The sequence below is a fragment of the Larimichthys crocea genome, chromosome XXII (genome assembly GCF_000972845.2).
Source record: "Larimichthys crocea isolate SSNF chromosome XXII, L_crocea_2.0, whole genome shotgun sequence".
NCBI classification, from domain to species: domain Eukaryota; kingdom Metazoa; phylum Chordata; class Actinopteri; family Sciaenidae; genus Larimichthys; species Larimichthys crocea.
Window position 1 is genome coordinate 21,011,816 of NC_040032.1, and position 22,254 is coordinate 21,034,069.

At 39.2% G+C, this 22,254-nt stretch overlaps 1 protein-coding gene across 3 annotated transcripts in view; it reads right to left on the minus strand.

Moving 5' to 3' along the window:
* The window catches only part of sgcd (sarcoglycan, delta (dystrophin-associated glycoprotein)), a 318,522-nt gene that overhangs the window by 112,015 nt on the left and 184,253 nt on the right, over positions 1–22,254 (minus strand). For 2 of the 3 annotated variants that reach the window (XM_027273262.1, XM_027273261.1), the window contains one exon: positions 785–970. In XM_027273262.1, the coding sequence (XP_027129063.1) occupies positions 785–970 (186 nt within the window). Of the gene's footprint in view, positions 1–784; positions 971–19,968; positions 19,975–22,254 lie in introns of those variants that run through there. The other variant, XM_027273263.1, reaches the window with a different exon arrangement.

Here is a 22,254-nt window from a genome sequence, read left to right on the forward strand (position 1 = left end):
TTACTGATGACAAATGTGTAATCATACATCTTCCTGAATGAATGCAGAGAGATGCATGTTTAAAACAAACTGCACTAATTGGGCAAACTTTGAACTTGACCCTGGTGTCAGTTTGTCTTCAGTGTATTTAGGGAAGTTCTTTATACTTATATTTCAGTATTTTGGGATAAAAACTGGAAGAAGACTTGGTCAGGCAAAGAAAAAGAGTGCCAGCAGCAAAAACTTTCAAACTTCAGAGTCACAGTTCAGTCCTTTTCTGTTCTGCTTCACTTAAACTAGATGCACCCCAGAAGGGGAGAACAAAGGTGTTTATTTACAAGACATAGATGAATGGTACAGAAGGACCAAAAGAAGAAGGAATGCAATGACAGTTGTATGAATTAAAAGTTGTTCAATAAAGTGATAAGTAGAGTATGAATCCAGTTCCTTCCTACTTTAATGTACTGCATTGAGGTCCACTGCTTGGTCTCTGTACCAATCACAGTTGCAGATACTTAAACCTCCTACACCCATAATTACCTACAGTGCACTGGCTAAAAGGACCATGGAATTTGTATAGCATTAGATCGTTTAAGTGTAAGTGCAAATTGGGTAACAAACATGAGTCACTAGGAAAACCAAAGCAAACCGTAACATACATGTCATAAAGGGATTACTCCATGCTGGTCGAGCTGATGCCCCCCTTAAAAAACAAGACTCCTATGATAACCACGTTCTATTGTTTTGCTTTCAATAGCAACTCCAATTCATCAGTGCCTATTAAAAAAGGAAAAAGGTGACTTACTATGGTGAAGTTCATGACCTTGAGGATCCAGATAGTTAGTGCCAAATTGATCAGGATCAGGATCATCAGCAGCAGGACAAAGAAGTAAAGGCAGCGTTTCCTCCAGCCGTATATTCCCACTTTGTACACTTGTGGTTTCTCTGAACTCTGGACATTGTTCCTATGAGTGCACTGTTCTTGGGTCATCTATGAGGAGACATGAAGAGAAAAGGGAAGTTAGGAAGATTATGCTTTAGGGAAACATCTCGGGCTATGTGCATCTCTCAAAATTGCCACCAAAATTGAAATTATTTCAACTTTGACCTTGGGCTATGCTGACCTGCAAGAGCTGTATGTGACATAGCATAGCAACAATGCATGCACAGAGAGTGAAGGAAGTGAAGTCTTCCCCAAACTCATGATCTCAACAGGACCAATTCATGACACAGTGTCAGCAGTCAGATGGGGCGACCACCAGCTTTGTGAATGGGCACATAGTTTAGGAACTTAGCTTGTTAAATACAATGCTTAAGTTAGTTGTTTCAGTAGATAGCTATGCCAGGTACAGACAGTTCCAGTGGGCAAGCTTTTCCTCACTCGAACCGAGGGTCTAAGGACAGAGGGTGTCACTCCCTGTACAGATTGTAACGCCCTCCGAGGCAAATGTACTTTGTGACTTTGGGCTATACAAATAAAAATATACAAATAAATAAATCTGATTTGATTTGATATGCTTTGTATCACAAGCATAGTTATTGCTGATGCAACAGTTAGCAGAGTTGCCTATGTACACATCCAGTAGACACAAAGCAAGGGTAAATCAAAGTTTAGCTCCTATTTGGTCTTGACCTTCTCCTGAGAAAAAAAAAAAATATTTGGCTCTTTAGCTGATAAATGTTCCACTACGTTAACCAGATAGTTGCAAGCTTTATCTGTTTGGTGCTGGGCTTCTTGTGAGGCACATTAACAGCAACAATTTACACCCGCTTTTTCTTGTCTGGCTGTTATGTATTCTATGATTGCTTGGAGATACTTGATACAGCTGCAGAGACTCTGCAGAGACTGACCTTAAGATAAGAAATGGGGCAGACTGAACATTAGTACAAATAACATGCCATAAACATTCCTTTCACATACTCCACTTGTATACTGACTAGCCACTCCGGTCTTGCACAATGAAAGATGGTTTCGTTAGCAATTGTATTGATTGATTGCCCGATAAATGGTCTATAACTCCATTATACCCCCTCTGCCCCATTGATGTGCTGATAGTGCCGATTAATGATGATTCTAATTGTCTGCCTGTGAAGACGAGGAGGCATTGTTCACTTCAAGCGCCATAATAATAGCCTAATAACTCTGTGGAAAAATACAATTTACTGTCCGCCGTTCTTTTGAGTGCGTGTCTCAGACCACCAAAGCCAATCGTTTTTGACAACCACACACATTTCCTGCTAACTGAAACAAATGGCACAAGACAGGGCCCTGGTGAGAAAGAGCTGAAAGCCACAGAGGAAACTCCAAAGCACCAGTCAGCAAAAAAAGGGAAATCTCATTGTGTACGGTCGGATTTTCATTTTTGTTTGATGGGAGATGCAGAAAGATATGAGTAGGTGTCTCTTTGGGATGTCTAGGCTGATCAAAAAGATTGCTTTGATAGTAAACAAAGCTAAAGAAAGGCACAAAACTGTCATCCAAATCGAGACTGTTCTCATCGACTTCAACCATAGTTGTGTTTTCTCCTAGGATAACTTTAAACTAGATAAAAAAAAAATCACCTAAAGCTCATTAGAGCCCCTTAGAGTTATCATTTTCTGACCCCAGAAGGAACATTTGCTCCCTGCATTCCCAACCCAAGCAGTCGGCAGCCACTACAGGTATGCGGTGGCCGGGGACCAACTCCAGCTCTAAGCTAGTGCTCTGGTCAAGGTCACTGACAGGAGAATTAACCTAACAGAGAACCTTACAGGGAGAACATGCAAACTCCACATAGAAAGGCTCTACCCCAGCTGCAGTTTTAATTACGTCGTGCAGTACGAAAGCCTTGAGCCAACAGTAACTTTGCCAAAGCCTTATCAGTTTTAGGGCTAAATATGTGAAGCTTTTGTGGCAATTTTTCAGTTTCTATTTTTCTGGCTCTGACAAGGCTTTCTTTTTTAATCTCACCTTCAAAGCTCTGATTGGCTCAGTGCATTTTTTTTTTTCGGAAGCAGCCATTAACGTACAACAATTAAAGACAAGAAGGAAAATCAAACAGTAGAGACAATATGCTCAGTGAAAATCTTGACAATGTCTGGTTCTGTTAGAGGGAAAATCTCACCCTGTTCTCCCTCCAAATTCATCAAACATGGCAGCTTGGTCAGTGGCCCAACACATCGAACTATGACATGCCCATTTGAAGTACTGTTTTGATGTGCTATAAGGGCAAAGTCCATGTTTTAGGGAGGTTGGCGTGGATAGTCAAACAAATACAGGACTTTAACCCAGAAGACTGCTCTCTGTCTCAAAACAAAAGGCAGTGTTGTTTCTTTTTAACTTACAATATATATCTAACAATTTATTAGTTACGTTTATGTTATGTATGTTATGTAACATTCATTGCATATTAATCATTACTAACTTGACCGCATAGTCTTACACATTAAATGTGATGCTAGAGGGATTGACAGCATCCTAGTTTGAAACGTAGAGGGCCGCTGACCAAGCTGCCATATTTGACAAGTGAAACTGTGTTGAAATGTCAGGGGTTAAACACGACACAGGATCTTGATTCTAGGGACTCTGAATATCGACAGAAAATTTTATCAAAATCCAGTCATTTATTTCTGTGAGGCCTTGTCAGGGACTGTCAAGGTGAGAATGTAATCCTTGAACATCAACCATACTATTGGGGGTCCACAGTTCCTGAATTTCAACATCAAGGGTTTACATTGCTGGACTGTCAAAATGTGTTGAAGGCTACTGTAGAATGGATAATAAAGTTAGAGTTGTCTGTTTTGTTCATATTCGTGTACACTTTTATTTTTGATATCAGTCTACAAAAGTTCTTTATCGTGCTAAAAGTCAACATGATGCAGGTGCAAGAGGAAAGGTCGGGGGTTGCTGAATTCATGGTGAATTACCCTCTGTGGTCCATGAATATCTTCACCCAGTTTCATGGCAATAGTTTGAGTTCATCACAAACTGGATCCAAGTAAGTCATCTCGAGTCATTTTATAATCACTCAACCCCTAGAAGTACCCGGGCTTGATCTCACAGTTTAATTGCCCCAGCTTTGTGTTTATTCCAGATATTTTCCAATACAAACATGAATACAATGACAAAGAGCTGTATGAGCCAAAAGTAACCCAGCCTGTTTGATCGGTGCTTTGGCAAAATCCTCAGAAAAAAGCTGCAGCGTGTGAGTGTAGATTAATAACGCGTCTGCTCCTGGATCATGCTCTCTTTCCTACAAGCACCTGCCACAGCACGGAGCTTCCAAATGTGACTGTGAGTCATGGCAGACTGTGCTCGCCCTGGAACAAACCGCTGTCCTGTCCAATCACCTGTTTGAACAGGATTCAGTTCAGCTGACGGGGGCTATTCTGACATTTTGTTTACACCAAGAAGTTTGATTATGAAAAACCACACACACACTACACAGAGACAGACAGATGGACAGCCTTTTCCATTTCCTCTCTCCAGATCTGTTGTTTTTTTTTTTTCATTGCGAGCTGTGACGGACTCAGATAACTGACACTGAAACTGATATGACACTAAAACCTCAAAATGAAACAGATCATGTCAGTAAAATTTGGTAAGCCGGAGGCAGCGAGAAAACAGAAAAAGTCACGCAACATTAATGTTCTGACACAGAGTTTTGGAGAACAGCAAATCCCTAAAATGTGAAAAGAAAAGTGAAGTAATTCCCTGTCAAATCTCCAGGTCAAGACATTGAGACTGGGAATCATATTCTATTTTTTATTCATTGTTTTTCAAGATACTGACACTACTTTAGAAAGGTATAGAGAAGCTGAATAATCAAGCCTTTTTTTTTTTTACTGTTTTTTTGTCTGTTTACTAGTAATGCTTAATTCACATCACACATCTAGTTGCATATTTTACAAACAGAAGTCAGTATGCCTGTAAATTGAACTGCAATCGGTAGAATTTCTACTCAGAAATAAAGCTACTGCATAATAAAAAATATGATATTATGTGCTTTTGTGTAGCTCTCAAAAAAATACATTGAAGTGAAAATTAAATGAAGTGAATGGAAAAATGTCATTGAGGACAAGAACAAAGAACAAAGTCAGAAACAACAGAACACTGCAGAAGCTGCCAAGTGTCTCCAGGTGTTGTGGAGATGACAGCATGAACAGCTTTTGGCATAAGAGCAACACTCACAGTGTCGGCTGCTCACAGGTATGATGGAGAAGCATGTGTGTGTGCTCATACATTCATGTGCAAACATGTCATTTTAACGTGAGCCTTTACAAGATCTACACACTATATACTGTTTGGGAATATGTTAAATCCATATGGACGTGGGTTACATTAACAGCTGAACAACCACAACAACAATGGTGGATGTTTTAAGATTATTTTTTTTTTGGCCTTTTCAAGCTTTATTTGGATAGAGACAGCTGAAGAGTGTATGCGGGGAGAGAGAGAGACGGGGAATGGCACGCAGGAAAAAGCCACCGCACCACTTCCGCAGCAAAGACTGAGCCTTCGCACATGGGGTGGCTGCTCTACCAACTGAGCTAAACGCCACCTCCAATGGTGGATGTTTTAATGAAAAAAACAATTCATGACGATGCCTCAGCCATGAGAGATCTATGGTTGAAGTTTGTTCAGGTTTAGGCACAAAAACAACTTGGTTAGGGAAAGAGAACAAACATGGCCATGGGTAAAAAGAAACCAATTTTGACTGTTGGTAAGAAACAGGACGCAAACTGCAGCAATTATTTTGCTGATATTGCTTTGTAGTAAAACGTGTAAGCTTTGTTGAGAACCTCAGACAACTTTTTCCTTTCTGACATTCTACGTGCTAAAATACAACCAATTTTTTGAAGATGGTTAAAGGTAAAAGTGACAAATACAATACAATACAAATACATGTCACATCTTATGTTAAGAAAAACTAGTTAGCTAATCCAAATTCATTGTTAGCTAGCTAACAATAAGCAGTAATAACAATATAGCAATAACAGCATTGCCAGCATTAGCTAGCTGAATGAACATATGACTATATGCCACGTATATCTTTTCACCATTGTCAAAATTTGGTAGTATTTTTAACATAGGAAAGAAGAAAGTTAACGGTGGTTCCGACCAAGTTTTGTTTAAATGTGATTGGAGCACAGAGTGAAAAGAAGCGGGGCCAATTATCAATAATAGAAAACCTACAAAGATCCATTTAGTAAGCAATCTTGTTATAAGACACGAAGTTGTGGTGAGACTACAGTTCCTTTGTTAATTAATTGGTCTATAAGAGTTATTGTTGGTTTGCAGATTTGCCTGAAACCAAGGTGAAATTATTTTTTTCTTCAGTGGTTTCACTAATTAGTTAGTGAAAAGTGCTCATGGCAGCTGTGTTTTTGTTTGCTAATATGATCAGTGTGTATATTTAGGTCTACAGTAGGAAATGTTTCATTGTTTGATTGTATAATGTCTATGGTTGGTCTATGTCAATAATATGGAAACTGTTTACATGCTACACACATAAGGCTCTCCATCTTTTTTGAAGTTGAAAGTAATCATGTTTCTATTGCATTATAAATCATATGAGAGTGGCTCTTTTATAGTAGCATAACAAACAGACTAAACACAATAAGAAGTCAAAAATAGTTTCTAAAGTTTTCTGAACTTATTGCTTGATTGGTTTCGAAACACACACACTATTACATTGTGGATCTACTTCCCATACGAAGTGACTATCATAAATTAAATAAATATACTGCAGTAATGAAATATAAGCTCTTAGGCTACAGGCTGACTGGTAAAAAGAAAATGGTGCTTTGTTACAAGCTAAATAATGGCCACTCTCATACGAGTGGAGGTGTTAAGAAAGCAGAGTTGAAGAGGCAGGGAGGAAGAAAATAAGTGGCAAATTGGAGGCAAATCAAATCATCGGCCTTTGAGTCTTTTTCCCTCCACTGCTGCTGTCCAACGGTGCCTCTCGTTCAGCCAACCATTCATTCAGAGAGCCCAAAGAAAACCCAATGGTCCAAAAACAAAGTCTGTCTCTGATTAGAGAGAGAAATGAGGTTTTACAAAATGTTATTGGTTATTCCCTGTGCCAAATAGCCAGGCAGCTCCCCATTAGGCCTTATATAGACAACATGTGGATCGGTACCAGGACCAGACGGCTGCTGCCAATGGATATGCCATTACTAGGGCTCACACGCCTCCAAAATGTATGAATATACAAAATGGCCAACAGCCAGAGGCAGTTTATTGGTCATTGCAATGTGTGGGTAAAGAGGGCAAGTGTAGAAATGTGACTGGCTGAGTGAGAAGTTACTGAACATTTCACTGACTGTCGGTTCAAGATGATTGAACATAACCTCCAGTGGCTGAAGACAAAAGCAGAAGCTGCTACAAGCTAACCATTAATAAGTGTTAATAAGCCATTCTTGGACAAGCTTGTGGGTTTATTTGGTTGTACTGCGCCAGTAGCCATGTTTGTTTCCTCTATACACAACTGTTTGTACCTCTGTTCACCAAGTGTGTTTGTTGGAAAGTTTCTTCTGTTTATTGTTGTTACATGTGTTGGTTTTCTGTAATGAATTGTACACCCGTCTTGGCCATTAAACAGGACTGAAGAAATTGTCCTGAATTGCTCCCCACCACTCCCCCATTGCCATTAACTGTCCTGTTCCTTCGTCTAGAAAGCCCCAAGAGCAATTCTTATTTTATGGTATGGTTGAAGTGCCAGAACCTCAGTACAAGTTTTATTTTTTTTCCCCTTTTATAACCCTCACACAACAACAGAGAGTAGCAGTGGAGCAGTGCAGTGCAGTAAAGGCATCTGATGAAACCTGATGAAAACAGCCTCCTCACAAAACAAAACTACATGTTGTTTATCCAAAGATCGACCCATTGAGAAGAAGAACAGATCACATTTCTCATAAAACAGGTACAGTATGTATGTAAAAGCAAATGATACTAAACTTTTATTAAATATACATTTTAGAGGAGAGTGTCTGACTCATCAGAACCACAGCAACATTGTTCATTTGTTCAATTACATATAACAGCGTATACATTTTTGACGAGAAACCTTTCGTGGTTGTGTCTGTCAGAAACAAAAAGAACAAGCGGTGTCTGTTTTTGTAAAAAAATATCACACTGTGTTTGGCTTTGGAAGGGAATGAGAAGCAACCATTTTTGTTGATTTCAAGATGCACACATGAAAATACCTTTCACAATATAATACATATGCAGCCGTGTTCTCTTTTACGAAGTTTCCTGTGGTTGCTGCAAATGACAGCGAGCTACCATGCAAGGTACTAGCCATAAATAGCAATTAAGTGTCTTGCTCAAGGACACATTGACATGTGCGCAGAAGGTACAGGAGGTCTAACCACAAACCCTGTCATTAGTTTCCAACCAGCTCTGCTTGCTGACCCACTACCAACCCTGTTTGAGACAGAGGTTTATGGAATTGGAGGTAGGTGAGAGCTGAAAGAAGCATGCTTGATCTAAAAGGAATAATCCAATGAAGTCATGGGTTTTCTGGAGATCTCTGGTTCCCCCCTGTAGTCCAACAACATTCAGGTTAGTTTAATTGGCAGCTAAATGGCCTGTAGGCGTGATTGTAGAGTGTTAATGGTTGCCTGTCGTGATCTACTGGTGACCTGTTCAGGGTGTACCCTGCCAATGTCAGCTAGGATCAACTCCACTACCAACCTCCTCCCCATCTAATTGATGGATGGACGGATGTAAGGTTTGGTTATCGCTGCTATGATAACTTCACTAAAAAGAAGTCAGGTAGGGCAAAAAAGATGAGCAGTCAGATGATCACACTGGTTGTCAGTCTGAACATCTGTACATCCTGTAGTTGTGTGAACTTGTGTTTACTGTGCACTGGGGTATCATGATCAACATTTCAGGCTTTATCTCTAAATGAGGATTAATCTTGGTAAACTGCTGTCGTCTGGCGTCATTGTAGCCATGTTGCCTTGTTCTCATCTTAACAATTAGAAGAAGAATGGGCACAAATACAACAATAGGACTCAAGATTTATTAAACTGTATTTATCCCACATGATAAATGCTTGTGTGTTAATTCTCCTTGGTAAATAAAGGGTTTTTTGACCCCTCTGAGTGCATCAGCAGCTCTGCCTTTTGTCCCACTTTGTTACCCCTCATTAACACCGAGGCCACATTCTCAGCTCAGCGCTTCATTGTCGTGCGCTGCAGCTGCTTACTGGCCCATTACAGATGAGACAAGCGTGCTTAATACTTACAGATACTGAAAAGGTCACAAGAATAACAGTAAACAATTTAACGAGAGGTCCAACCTGCTCAGTATCTGACAAAGCCTATTTTTCTGTGATTAAACAAAAAAGAGACAAGCATAAGAAAACAACCAATTTTGTTGGTTAATTCCGCCATACAAGTGTGAAGCCAGGCCTCAGGGCCAAGCTTGACTGGAGGGCATAATGAATACTTAAACGGCCAAGTAACTTTGGGTTCTTTTTATTTTTATTTGGGCACAAATGTAGGAAACCATTGTTTCTCCTCCACTCTTTTTGTAAGAGGGTTAAGCATGCTTGTCAACAGCACTGTTGAGCACATTATTAAAATAATTTGGGAAAGTCTGTGCTTGTATTTCCTTTGTGACGGATGTGATCTGAACCTGAGATTTGCAAGGAGTAGAGGAAAGTGCATCTGTTACAATATGTACTGTCACAGTAAATTCATGTTTTATAATGTGCTCTCTCAGCATCTAAAATGTAGGTATTTATCAACTTTTACAATTGCGTTTTTTTGTCAATGAAGTCTGGTGACTGAAAAGATCAGAAATCAATATAAAGACTGTCTGATGGCAAGGTAAAACTGTAAAAATGTACGAATTATAGCGTCCACTTAGACTGATATTGCATTCAGTTGTTTACCCCTGCCACAGCAGCGCATTGCCTAGCTTCAGTGCTGGTTTTAGGATCTCTGGACATCAGACTGGAAAAATGACTCTCAAATTTCGGATATTCCATTCAGTTTTGCTCTAGCTAGCTCTCAAGGTTTGCTTAAACACTGTGAGAACTTGCCAGCCACTCGTGATCGCGCATGCCCCCATATTGGGAGCCAAACAATCGCTTCAATCAATAATACATGAACCAAAGTGCGAACACATCTTGAACTCTAAAAAATGGCACATATGTTTACAATGCAGTCTGTGGATCGGATTCATCACATTGTGATGCTTGAATTAAGAATAAAAAGAAAACTAATGCTCTAATGTTCAAGTCCCTATGACAGTTTAGAAGGACCTAAAACACATCTAACTCACTGTAACCTGGAACATGACCTACACTTACTTGAAAGTCCCTCTTACTGGGTTGGTATTTTATTAAAGGTTTTTTCATCATTTTCAAAGACACAAGTACGACATCCTTCCTTAACTGCTGATTCACCTCCAGAAGTTAGTGTTGGAGGGGAAAAAACTTTCATTCTTTGTTTCCACCAGAAGCTGATGGTTTTAGTTTTTCAATATACCATTACATGTACAATTTCTCTGTCTGGAGGACATTTGAGTTCCATCTCAGAGGGTACAACATGCCTTTCTTTTGTAACAAGAAATGCCTGTAAAATGGACTAAAACTAGGGATTAAAATGTCTCATAGTGTAGTTACTGGATGCTGCCAGAAAATAAAGCAGAACAAAAATGCATTTCTGATTTATTTGAATTGACTTTGTTTCACATAATGTCTCTAAGCAAATCCATTTGACGACACAGTTAAATTATCAAAATGTAGTTTAGAGAGAAAAGAAAGAGAAAAAGTCCTTTCAAACTTTTCCTTTCACACACACACACAGGTGAATGGATTTTTGTTCCCTTTACTACCAAAGGCAAAAGATACATAATATTCTTTACAGTGAGATCTGTGGATTATCCCAAGGAACTGAATACAATTTGTCTCTTGTTTGTTGAACTTGTTGTTCAAAGTTACTACCATTAAATAAATGTTCTCCATTGTATAGTGGTGAATGCCTCTTCACCACCAGGATTTGTTAAATCTAGAATAGACGTCCACTACATACATTACTACTGTCATTATTGCTACCATATCTCCATCACAGTTTATAGTTCATTAATGACTTGCTGCAGCTGCACATCCGTGTCTCTCTATTTCTATTACAGGTTCCACTGCTACTGTAATCATTTTATCATTCATTGTAATTCACTGTCATTTTATCATGCATTGTAAGGTAAGTTGTAAAGTTTTGATCCCGTCTCGGTCTCAATACACTCTGATCATGATCATGATTTGGTCTCGTTCTCCCTCCCAACTTATTAAATACACCAGCTTGGTCAATGAGCCTATGTTTATTTTATTTTATTATTTTTTATGAAAGGATGGGTTAAAATAAGTACATAATAGAAGTATGGTAACTTATGTAATGCAAGTTAAAAAGAAGTCACCTTTTCAAGACTTGGTTCTACAAAGGACATAACCCAAACTTCCTCCACAGACTTTTTCACTTTTTATACTATGTCATCTGACTTCAGTGACACATCAAAACATGCCAAATGGGTGCATCCATAAATGATGATAGAGGGGAACCTATAGCTTCCTACTTCGACTGACACTGACAACTTGGGAGTGAGAAAAGGCTGCCCAGTAACATAAATTTTACATATGCTGGCCATACAGTCCCCTGTACAGACTGCCACAAAGTTTTTTTGTTTTTTTTAGAATATATTTTTGACCTTTTCAAACATTATTTGATAGAGACAGCTGAAGAGCGACAGGAATGGGAATAACGTGCAGGAAAGAGCCACAGGCCAGATTCGATTCCTGGGCTTCCGCAGCAAAGACTGAGCCTTCGCACATGGGGTGGCTGCTCTACCAACTGAGTTAAACGCCGCCCCAGACTGCCACAAGGTTTTGACCACATAAGCTGTCTGTAAATGTTTGAAACGTATGCAGACATGCAAGTGTAACATCTACAGAAACATATAAACCCTGTTGTCCACGTCCCTTTCAGAGTGTTTCAGGGATTTCATTCTTGAAAGTGACACTTAACTATATCTGCTGAATGGACATATTTCATTTCAGCTGCACAGAACAGATCTACTTTTTTTGGCTGTTAAATATGTTAACCCTGAGGCAATACTTCACAGGTATAATTAACTTCTAATCTTTAATGTCACCGAAGCTAACAAGCTCCCCATTAGCACAATTGTATTATCTACTAAAAGGTTTAATCCTAGACCAGATTCAGAAATAGAGAGGACGTCATCGCAGCAAAGTAGAAAATAAAGAAACCTGATCACTTTCAACAGGAGATACAGAGACAGAGAGAAGCATCAGCAGAGGAAGTCTCAGACAAGTGGGAGTGCGACTGCCAAGTTCAGAGTCTGGATCAAACCCCCACAGTAATGTGTTGGACTTCAACCAGAGCAGAAAACCCTCCATAGCTTCCTCAGACAGACAGAGATAGGAAAAAAGAATTTATGGAGATGGAGGGTTAGTGAGGGTGGTGAGAAACGAGGGGAAGAAACAGTAAGCGTTCAAACGATGGTAGGATTTCGACACAGATGCAGTAATCTGGGAGGTTAAGATGGGGAAGCATTTCCTCTTTGAAGCTAAAAGAGGCTCCTGGGATAGACGTATCTGGCTTTCACCACCTTGAATGGGCTCACTTATGTTTTAAAAAATAACAGAAGGACCTAAAATCACAAAATTTGACCTGGATGTCCAAGTCTCTGTTGGCAGATCGGAGATGGAGAACTTCTACATGGATGGAGAAAATCTAAAAGTCTTAATTCATCATCAAAAGAGGAAATTCTGGGGCAGTCAATAGCGTAGTGGGTTAAGCGGCCGCCCCATGTGTGGAGGCTACAGTCGTCGCTACAGCTGGCCCCGGTTCGAATCCCGCATCAGACGGCCATTTACTGCGTGTCTCTCTGCCCCCTGCTTCCTGTCCTATCATTAAAAGGCCAAAAAAATTATTTAAAAAAAAGAGGAAATTCCTATTACTTCCCTTGTTTTCTTTCAAATTAAACTGGATACGCTTTTTAAATAATTAAAAAGCATAGTTTACATACTTTATTTTAAATAAAATAAATCTCGATGATATGACATGGCTTTTTACATGTTGTGTGTTTTTATCATTGTTGTGTTTAAAGATTGAATTATATTTATTAATATATTGATATCACAATAACAACATTTGACCTTCTTTCAAAAGTACTGCATTGAATGGAATGTTGTTGTTGAGGTAATCTCAAGAGTGAACACCAATCACCATACAGATTACAGAGCATGTGCGATTTCTCAAAAATGTACCTACACAATGTGGTAATGGCAGTGTCAGATACCATTTAGACGCCACCAGATCTGTGATAGTGAAGTCGACATCAAGCAAGCTCAGATCAGAGGGAAGATCAGATCAGAAATCTGCTTTTCCGTAACACACTTCTAGCCATTTCCACTGCACTCGTCTCCTACTGTCTATCAGTGATTCAGTGAATTAAAATGATTGCACAGCAATCGTCTCCTGTTCAGTTGTCCGACAAGACAAACTTTCCCATCATCACTATAAAACAAACTGAATGAAAGAATGTAGACATCTTTGGTTTATGTAATCAAAGCACTATGAGGCTTGGAACAGTATAGCGGCCACTCAGAAAATGCTGCCCTGAGTCAGCTGCCTGTCAGGTATATCCAATAACTCCATTCACATAAGTAAAAGGCATATCATGGAACTGCCAGCTGTATTTTTAATATGCCACACATCTGTTTAAGGCTGCAGTGGTGCTGTCAAAGACGACGTTCCACACGGGTGAACCATCATAAGGTAATATGCAACGTTGGGGAGGAGTGAATTAAACTAGTAGTTTAAAGGAGTGTGTAGAACAAACAACACTTAGGTAGGTGTCAAAGCTCGCAATAAACTCAATTTGCTGGACTTTTTTGTGTCTATTCTTGATCTTTCTTTTATTACAAAGTGGTTTGAACTCTTTCTCCCGAGGGGAGCTTTGCTGTAGTTCTGCTTCTTCAAAGTCATCGGTAGCTTGCAAAGATTCTCCAACACTGGTAATAAATTGGCTTTTTAATTGGGAGGTTTATTTTTTTTGCAGTATTAATAGAAAAAAAGCATTTCGATTTAAAGACACACAATCTGAAGCCTTTGTGTTAAAGCTGCCTGCAGTGAACTGCTTTGTGTTGTTGTTCAATCAATTGTTTGTCATGATTCAATAAATCATGAAAATGACCCCAAATGACAATTACACTGACAATAAATATCACATAATAGTAAACTTCCCTGTTCTAGTTCTACTTCACAGTTTCTTGGGAATATTGATTGTGGGGAAGGGATGAAGAGTTTAAGAAAAAAAAAATCTAATGTTTGGGTTTGTGTGAGAGAGATGTAAAGAGTCGTCTTCGATCAGACCCAGCACAGTGACAGGTCAGCACTGTGTCCCTCGCCTTTATCCCATGAGAGAGACCCTGGTGCTAAATTGCCTCTCTCTCGGTCTCTCTCTGTCTCTCTCTCTCTCTCTTTCACCCTATCCCCCTCTCTGTGAGAGGCTAACATCTTAATCATAATTGTGTCATGAGCCATAAACACTCATACGCTTGGCTGTGGAGGCAGCCTCGGGGGAAGTAATGGTGCTGAATAATAACAATAACTTTATTTGCAGAGCACTTCTCTAAGAACTTTTCACAGCTTCTTTCTGTTTACATACAATCTAGAGTGGGGAGATGGTATTTCAAGTGCAATAAGAAAAAAAAAACACACACTCCATTTAGACAGATTCTATACATTCTGTGCAGATTTTTAGACAATTTTAGAAAATTTCTTGGAATTTAAAAGTGGGAAAACATTGCCTTAAAGAGTCTGTCTTAGTTTTAGTCTCACATAATGCGAGTGCTGGTTTAAATGTCACATAGGCGAACATAACTGGAGGTCTACTGGGGGAAAAAACTGAAGGTATAAATGATACTTCAAGATTTAGGGCTGGTTCCGGTAACTCAGACAAATTAGTGTCAGTGATGTAGCTCATTACAGTAACTTCAGAAGATCTCAGGAAAAGAAAAAAGCATGAGTCAGACAGAGTGCGAGACAGTGGACAGACAGAGTCCAAGACGTGCCTGCTGAACTAATGCTGCACTTTTAATCCATCCCCATAAAAGAGCCATAACCTAAAGTAGCTTCATTCACAGTACCGTCTGTGGAGATTATTATCAGAAATGAGAAACAAGTTTAATGCCAAGTAGGTTTTCACATACAAGGAATTTGTTTTAAAAGATGCAACAGTCCAACAACCCAGCACTCAAGGTTGACTCTACTGTTGTAGAGTCTTTATATGCTATGCAGGTGAAAAGAAGAATGACTCAATAGTATTTGTATGTTGCCTGGCCTGATGAATTTGACAGTGCAGCTGCACCACTCTTGGTGTCTAATTAATAGACATTGATATCCGAGTAGAAATAGTTCGCTGAGGAGCTACGATTGTCAGAAAATTGAATTCAGATGGCAAGTAAATATGGACATGGTGAAAAGGAAAATATAAACTTGAGTTGCATTTAAAGGTTGCTGTTCAGAAGTTGCTTCTGCAGCACCACATCGATTATGTCAAGTCAATTTTGAACCAAAATAAACAAAAAAAATAGACTCATAGAGGGCTTCGTGATCTGTATAAAATACAACAATCTCTATCCTCAGACCCTTTGCTCAAAGAAAGAAAAAGCTCTACAATAACCAAGAGAGAGACAGACAGTAAACAGAAGTATATAAGTGTATTTTACAGTAGGTAAAGTAGCAGTTATACCATACTCTCCAAGCCACCAGTATTTTACTGCACAGCATCAGATCCAAACACCAAAGTCACACAATGACACAAACAAATTCATGTTTGGGAACAAAGACCACTCAAACTCATCCCATTTAAAGTACATCACATCTGTTCACTTCCGCTGTGCCTGCTGAATCAGCAAACCCCGTGTTCTGCATGGTAAAATTTTGTTTGTTTGTCAATGAAGTCTGGTGAGTTTAAAGAGAGCATGGATCAATATAATATAAACGTGTTGGAAAGTAATGTCTGAAGACAATGCAAATATTCTAAATACAGCGGACATTGAGACTGATATTGATTATTTGAGATGGCTAAAATATGTTTTGTTGCTACCCCAGTTCACAGGAGTACATTGCTGAGCGTCATGCTGGTCTGCATCTCCAAACTGGGGCTCCATTTACTGTAGATAATACACTACAGTAATGGATCAGAACCTCATACAACTTGAACTATCACTTAATGTCGAAATGTATGTTTCACGAGTAGAATCCTTTAGAGGGAGGCTACATTTTGGGTCTAGTACTAACAAACAAAGATTCAGTGACTTTGTACTGTATATACAGGCTGTTTGTAACTGTTTTGTAGAACACTGGAGAGTTATTATTATTTTATTACACTGAGGGTTAAGGTTACCCATTTTTCAAGTTTGTTTGAGTGGTTTAGAAGAAGCTCTGCTGTGGTACTGCAACACGACTCGAACTACATTCTGATGTAGATTCAGGGCAAGGGAAACTTCTGCTCTGTGCTGTTAGATTAAAGCACTGTTGGCACAAAGAAGAAGAATCCTCTCCAGTTGAGAAGTGGCTGGTTCAGTGCTTCTGTCTCAGTCATTTCTTAGAGTTTCCTCGGCATTACACAGGGATTGTCGATGATCCAGAACATATCAGACACCTTCTACTGGCTCAGCTGCCTGTCCGTTAGCAGGATCTCTCTGCCTATTGGACAAGTCTGTGGGGGATTTTACAGAGGGAGCTTGTGGATTTTCAGTGGCTCAACCAGATGGCACACAACTTCTCTTTCCAAAACCACAGTAAATAAATATTAATCTCACAGCCAAAAGGAGCTTCCTGGAGACAGATCCTTGGAAGTGTGTGTGTGTGTGTGTGTGTGTGTGGTGGTTGCTGTGGGCATCTACTTTTTTTTTTTTTTAGCTCAGCAGGGGTCTCTGTCAACCAAAAGCAATCGCTCTGGCTTTAAAATCAGGGTTCTGGATAACCATAACCATTTGTAAATGGAGCTATTCTATCATTATTGTAGGAAGTGTTTTTACAGAAGTGTGAACACAGCATGAAACTTTCCTTATGGGACGTTTTGTCCATCCAATTCCAGCAATCATTATTAAAAAAAAAAAAAAAAACATGCAGACTGCACCCATTAAAAATATAACAATCTCTAGCTTTAGATGGCTGTCCAATGATGACTCACTACTGACTGTGAAAAGTGGGCAACTGCCCCGGAGGCCAGACCACCAAAGGCAGCAAAAGCGCCATGTTTAGTCCATGTCAATTCTGTGAATTAACGATTCAAACCAGAGGTTCAGTAATTGTTGGAACAGTGAACAACAAACTCAGATGGTTTTGGTAAGTTTTATTTGCTTCTGTCTAGAAACAGGTGAATGGTGTCCCATGCGAGAATTATGCAACACTTTACAGCACTGAGTCACACACCACCAAATATTTCACTGATTTTGGAGCTGGATGAGTGGGCAAGGTAAATGGCCTCAGCAGCAATATCAACATTCACTGTGATGAAAGCACACTTCATTTATTTTTCAATAATGATATTTTTGAAAAACACTTTTATCCTAAGTGCTTCTGAGTGACATGAGTCCTTTTGTCTTTAGCACAAGTGAGCACAAATAAAGAACCTGCTGATCCTGCAATGCTGCACAGAGTAATGCGGCAAAATAAAAGAATGCGCAGGTATGAAATCAAATGAAAAAAGAAAAAAAATAGGTTTGGTACTAAAAGGGTAATTATATCCAAGCATAAAATAAGCACACAGATTGAGTGTTTTACTTCAAGAGCCTCAATGAAAGAGCAGAGGGTGCGTCAGCTGATATCTTAAGATGATGGTTAGATACTGGAGTTGTTGCTATCTGGAAATGTTACCTCCCAGGGTGACTGTCGTCTCAAGTTACAGCTTATTTTTAGCTGTTAGTTGAAACCAGGTTGAAGGTTACCACACTTTTGACATTTGATTGTTAAGTGTGAGGATTTCTCTGCTTACTTTGAAGCTCTGGAGTGGGAAAAAAAGCTTTAGAAAATCCTTACAGGTTGAGTGGAAGAGGATTCAAACAGTCTCAACACCCCGAGACAGAAATGTGTTACCTGTTCTATTTCCTATCGTTTAAGTCTCCCATTTCTTTCTGTGACATTTAATGAAGTAGCTGTCTTAAAAAACTCACTTTTGAATGTATTTTTAACATGATCATTGTGTAACTTTTTACATTTTAGACATTATTCAGTCATGTAATATTGGGAATAGCAGTCAGAACATCGCAGAGGTCGTAAACAAATACCATTTCAACAGATTAACTACACCACTGATGTGGAGGTGAAATAGAAGGTGAGTGTACCACCCAAAGTGTTGGTTATAAATAGCATTACACAGAAAATTACACAGAAAATCCATGTGAGCCCATTGCTTGAACTCTAGGTCAAGGTTGAAGCAGGAAATGGATCTGCATAAGCCAACCACTAAGAAACAGAGCTGGGCTGTGCAGCTCTTTCAGCATGGTAACAACATTATAACTTTGCAGGTTACATGACACACTGTGGTCAAGACTTTCCCACCATTAACAGCTTTAAAACAATTAGATAATGTAATGTAACGTTGACACAAATCCCCAAATAATCTGAATTAACACAGTTTGAGCCCTTAGCTCTTCAAAAGAAAATGATTTTTGTGCAGTTTTCTTTCAATGTAAATATTTCACCTAAGTTAAATGTTAATTAAGTTAACTTAAAGTCCTTTGCTAAGTGAATAAAATGCTGTCATGAGTGATGCAAATTGCAACATGACAGCATGAATCACGTAAGCAATTGCCCTACAAATATATATGTATATGCGTACAGGTAAGTGACAAGACTGACAGTAGGATCTCTTGTCCTTTAGGGCAAAGGTAGAAGTATTATGATGTTGTCAACAAAATGTTGACCTGTTTGCAGCCTGTTTTCTACTGACATCCAAAATTGTTTTCTTAGAACCCTCACAACGATTATTAACAATAATTAAACTTAATGAAGTAATTTTAACGAAAACTGTGATCTTTCCTGAAACAAGTCAGGAAGTCATTTTTGGGTGTAACCTAACCACAAAAAAACCAACAACAAAAAAAACTTTGTAACTAGATGTCTATCCGGGGCTCCAAATAGGTCAACATCCATAATGTTTCATTCTCCTTGTCAGAGTATCAGGATTTTTCATCCAACGTGTAATTTCATTTTGGACTAAACCTCTTTGCATTAATTTCCTTGGCCGCCAAGCTGACTGATGGCGATTTTGACTTCTCTGCACTTCAAACATTCAACGTTTCCGGTAAACATCTGTGGTATTTACTGCACACTGCGCTCATCCACAGCATCATCATTATAGGTGCTTGGCTGCAGTTGTCCATCTTCTCTGATGCACGCTCAACATTCATTGGTATGCACAGCACTGCGTTGTTTGGGAGTCTGAGACTATTTAGAACAACAATTTTTATGGTAAGTGCCAATCGGTCATGCTGTACTCTCTCTGGGACGTGATGGAGTTTAAAAATGGAAACGGCATATAAGTATACATAGAGAGAGAGAGAGAGAGAGAGAGAGAGAGAGAGAGAGAGAGAAAAGTGGAAGAGACAGAGACAGAGAGAGGGGCTAAAATACCTCGCAAGTACTTACAAGATGATATATATATATAAAAGGTAAAGGTGGAGGAGAGAAAGAGATACCTGGAGAAACAAAGGAACCATCACCAAGCTGAAGTTGAAAATGCAAAACAGGATAGTTTAGATTGTTTAAAGTTGATCTTAATACAACTTTGACAAGTTATTTTTATACAGTAACCACTACAGTGACATCTAAAGCATGGTTACAGATTTTATGTTTAGATCTATGTGTAGGCAACCTAAAGCTCTTTGTTAAGCTTTGCTAAAGAACTTAGTCTTGTTTAGATTCTGAAAATGAGAACTTGGTGTGTTTATCCACCCAAAACCAGAATTTTTCCTTAAACTGGAGTAATTTTCTTGCCTAAACCTAACCACAAGTCAGTAGGCATCAAAGTCCTGCACTTTGTACATCCACCATGAACCCCAACCAACTTTCTTTGAGTTCTGAGCTGGTATGTGCCACAAAGAACAGCCCTAAGAATTACAGCCATGTTGGGTAATTCTGCATGAATGATTTTCCTCTCTTTATGCCAGGAGGTGGAAAAGGTTGGGGTGATGGGTGGGTGGATGTGTAGCTTGACTGACTTTCATGCAGGCATTGTGTTCAGGTCTTGACACAGTCATGCAATTGATATTCTTATTATATGCAACCCTGATATTGTTGAGATGTTCCTAACCCTGTGGTAGACAGAGAGCAGCAGGCACTGCTCCATGGGCGGTAGTGAGACGCTATGTTTTGGTGCTTGTGTGATCATTTGGCTGCTTCGGCATCTGTTTGTCTTATGATCAGGATGTTTTATGTATGATGTGCATTGTAAGGGCATGAAGGAAAAAGAGGAATAAGATATGGCGTGTTATTGGAATCATTTCATGCAGTGTGATCCTGCACAAACCTTGTGCCGTGCCATCTGTCAAACTACTACTCATGCAATGATAAATGCAGTATACACAAGAGGTACTCCTGCAGATAGATTTTTCTGCTAATATTGGCCATTGCAGCTTAAATATTCACTTGATACATAAATACATAATGTGACACCATGTGTTAAGGAAATGTGTCCATTCCAATAATTTTTATTTAAAAGCGCTTTTGATGATGATGATTTCAAAAAAACAAAACAAAGATGTTCCCGAAAAGCAAACCTTACATTACAGAAAAGGCCAAGGACTGTGTCAATGATAAGCAACTACAATTAGTCAACGTACAGTCCAAGTCAAACCAGAGACCGAGGGAGGCAAAACAACAGCATAAGTGGACACTGAAATCCACTTAGAAAACCTTGACATGCTTTTGATGAACTATCCACAGCGAACAAACTGAATAGGTTTCATAAAAGGTTTTCAGCTAAATGTAGCAGTGCTTTGAAAACAGTTCCACTGATGAGGTCGCTTTTAACTGACTTCCAAAGACTTATTGTTGTATTGTTTTACTGTCATCAAGGCCACTGGACCAAAAGACATTTTTGTATTTGTGATGAAAATATGTGGAGGAGGAATTGACACCTGCCTGGTGTTACATCTTCCAGAGGTCCGCAAAGAGTACCAGCAATGTGGAAAAAAGGCAGTCATCATGTCTGTGATAATGTTTTCACACTGCTTGTTTAATTCCTGTGGTGATTAAATGTATGGCCACATAACAAACTGGTGGTGGAAGATCCATGTGGAAGATATTTGTTCCAGGGTGCAGCCGAGGCTGGACTTCCTGAGAAGGCTCAGAACCTTTGGTGTGAACAAGAAAGTGCAGCCTCTATTCTATCATGCAATAGCGGAGAGCCTCTTGTGCTCTGGTGTGTCTGCATGGTTTGGTAACCTGACAGTACAGTCAGCCACAAAAATCATGGGAGTCCATCAACACCCGGTCCTTAGGCTATTTTTCAACAAACCATAATTATATAGGCCCAGAAAATCATCTCAGATCCAACACATGTTTTCCACCCTGAGTATCAGCTCCTCCCCTCAGGCAGATGGCACAGGGTTCCCCTAAGCCGACACCACAGCGTCAAACATTCCACGGTCACCCTGTCCATTAAACGGTAAAGCCAGTACCCTATCCTCAGGACAATACGCCAAAAACAAGAATACCCAGAATTAATCAAGAATAGTTCCTCAACCACAAGGACTATATGCATATAGGTAAGAAGCTAAAGTATTTCTATTCCCTATTTCTAGTATCTATTATCATACATAGAGATGCAATTATAGTCCAGATTTCAAAGGCAATATCACCCGTGCTCCTAATTGGTACTAAAATATGAGAAACACCTCGCCAATTAACACAACACTTGAAATCCATCTTCAAGCTAAACTGTGGCTGTGATCAGTTTCAAAGTCACGTAAACAGCAAATTAAAGTCAAAATAACTGTAACTCCAGTTAATGATTCCTAAACAGCCAGAAACAACAGACGACAAATGTTTCAAATGTTTCCTGCTAAAGTTTGAGGGCACAAAAACGCTTTCTCTTATCAGACTTTGTCGTGCAGGATGATGTATTAGCACAACACCATGTTATCCCTTACAAACAACACAATTAACACAGTAATATGAAGCGTTTACATTTCAGCTGCTTTTAAAGTGTTTACAGATTCCTCTAACTAGATTAAAATG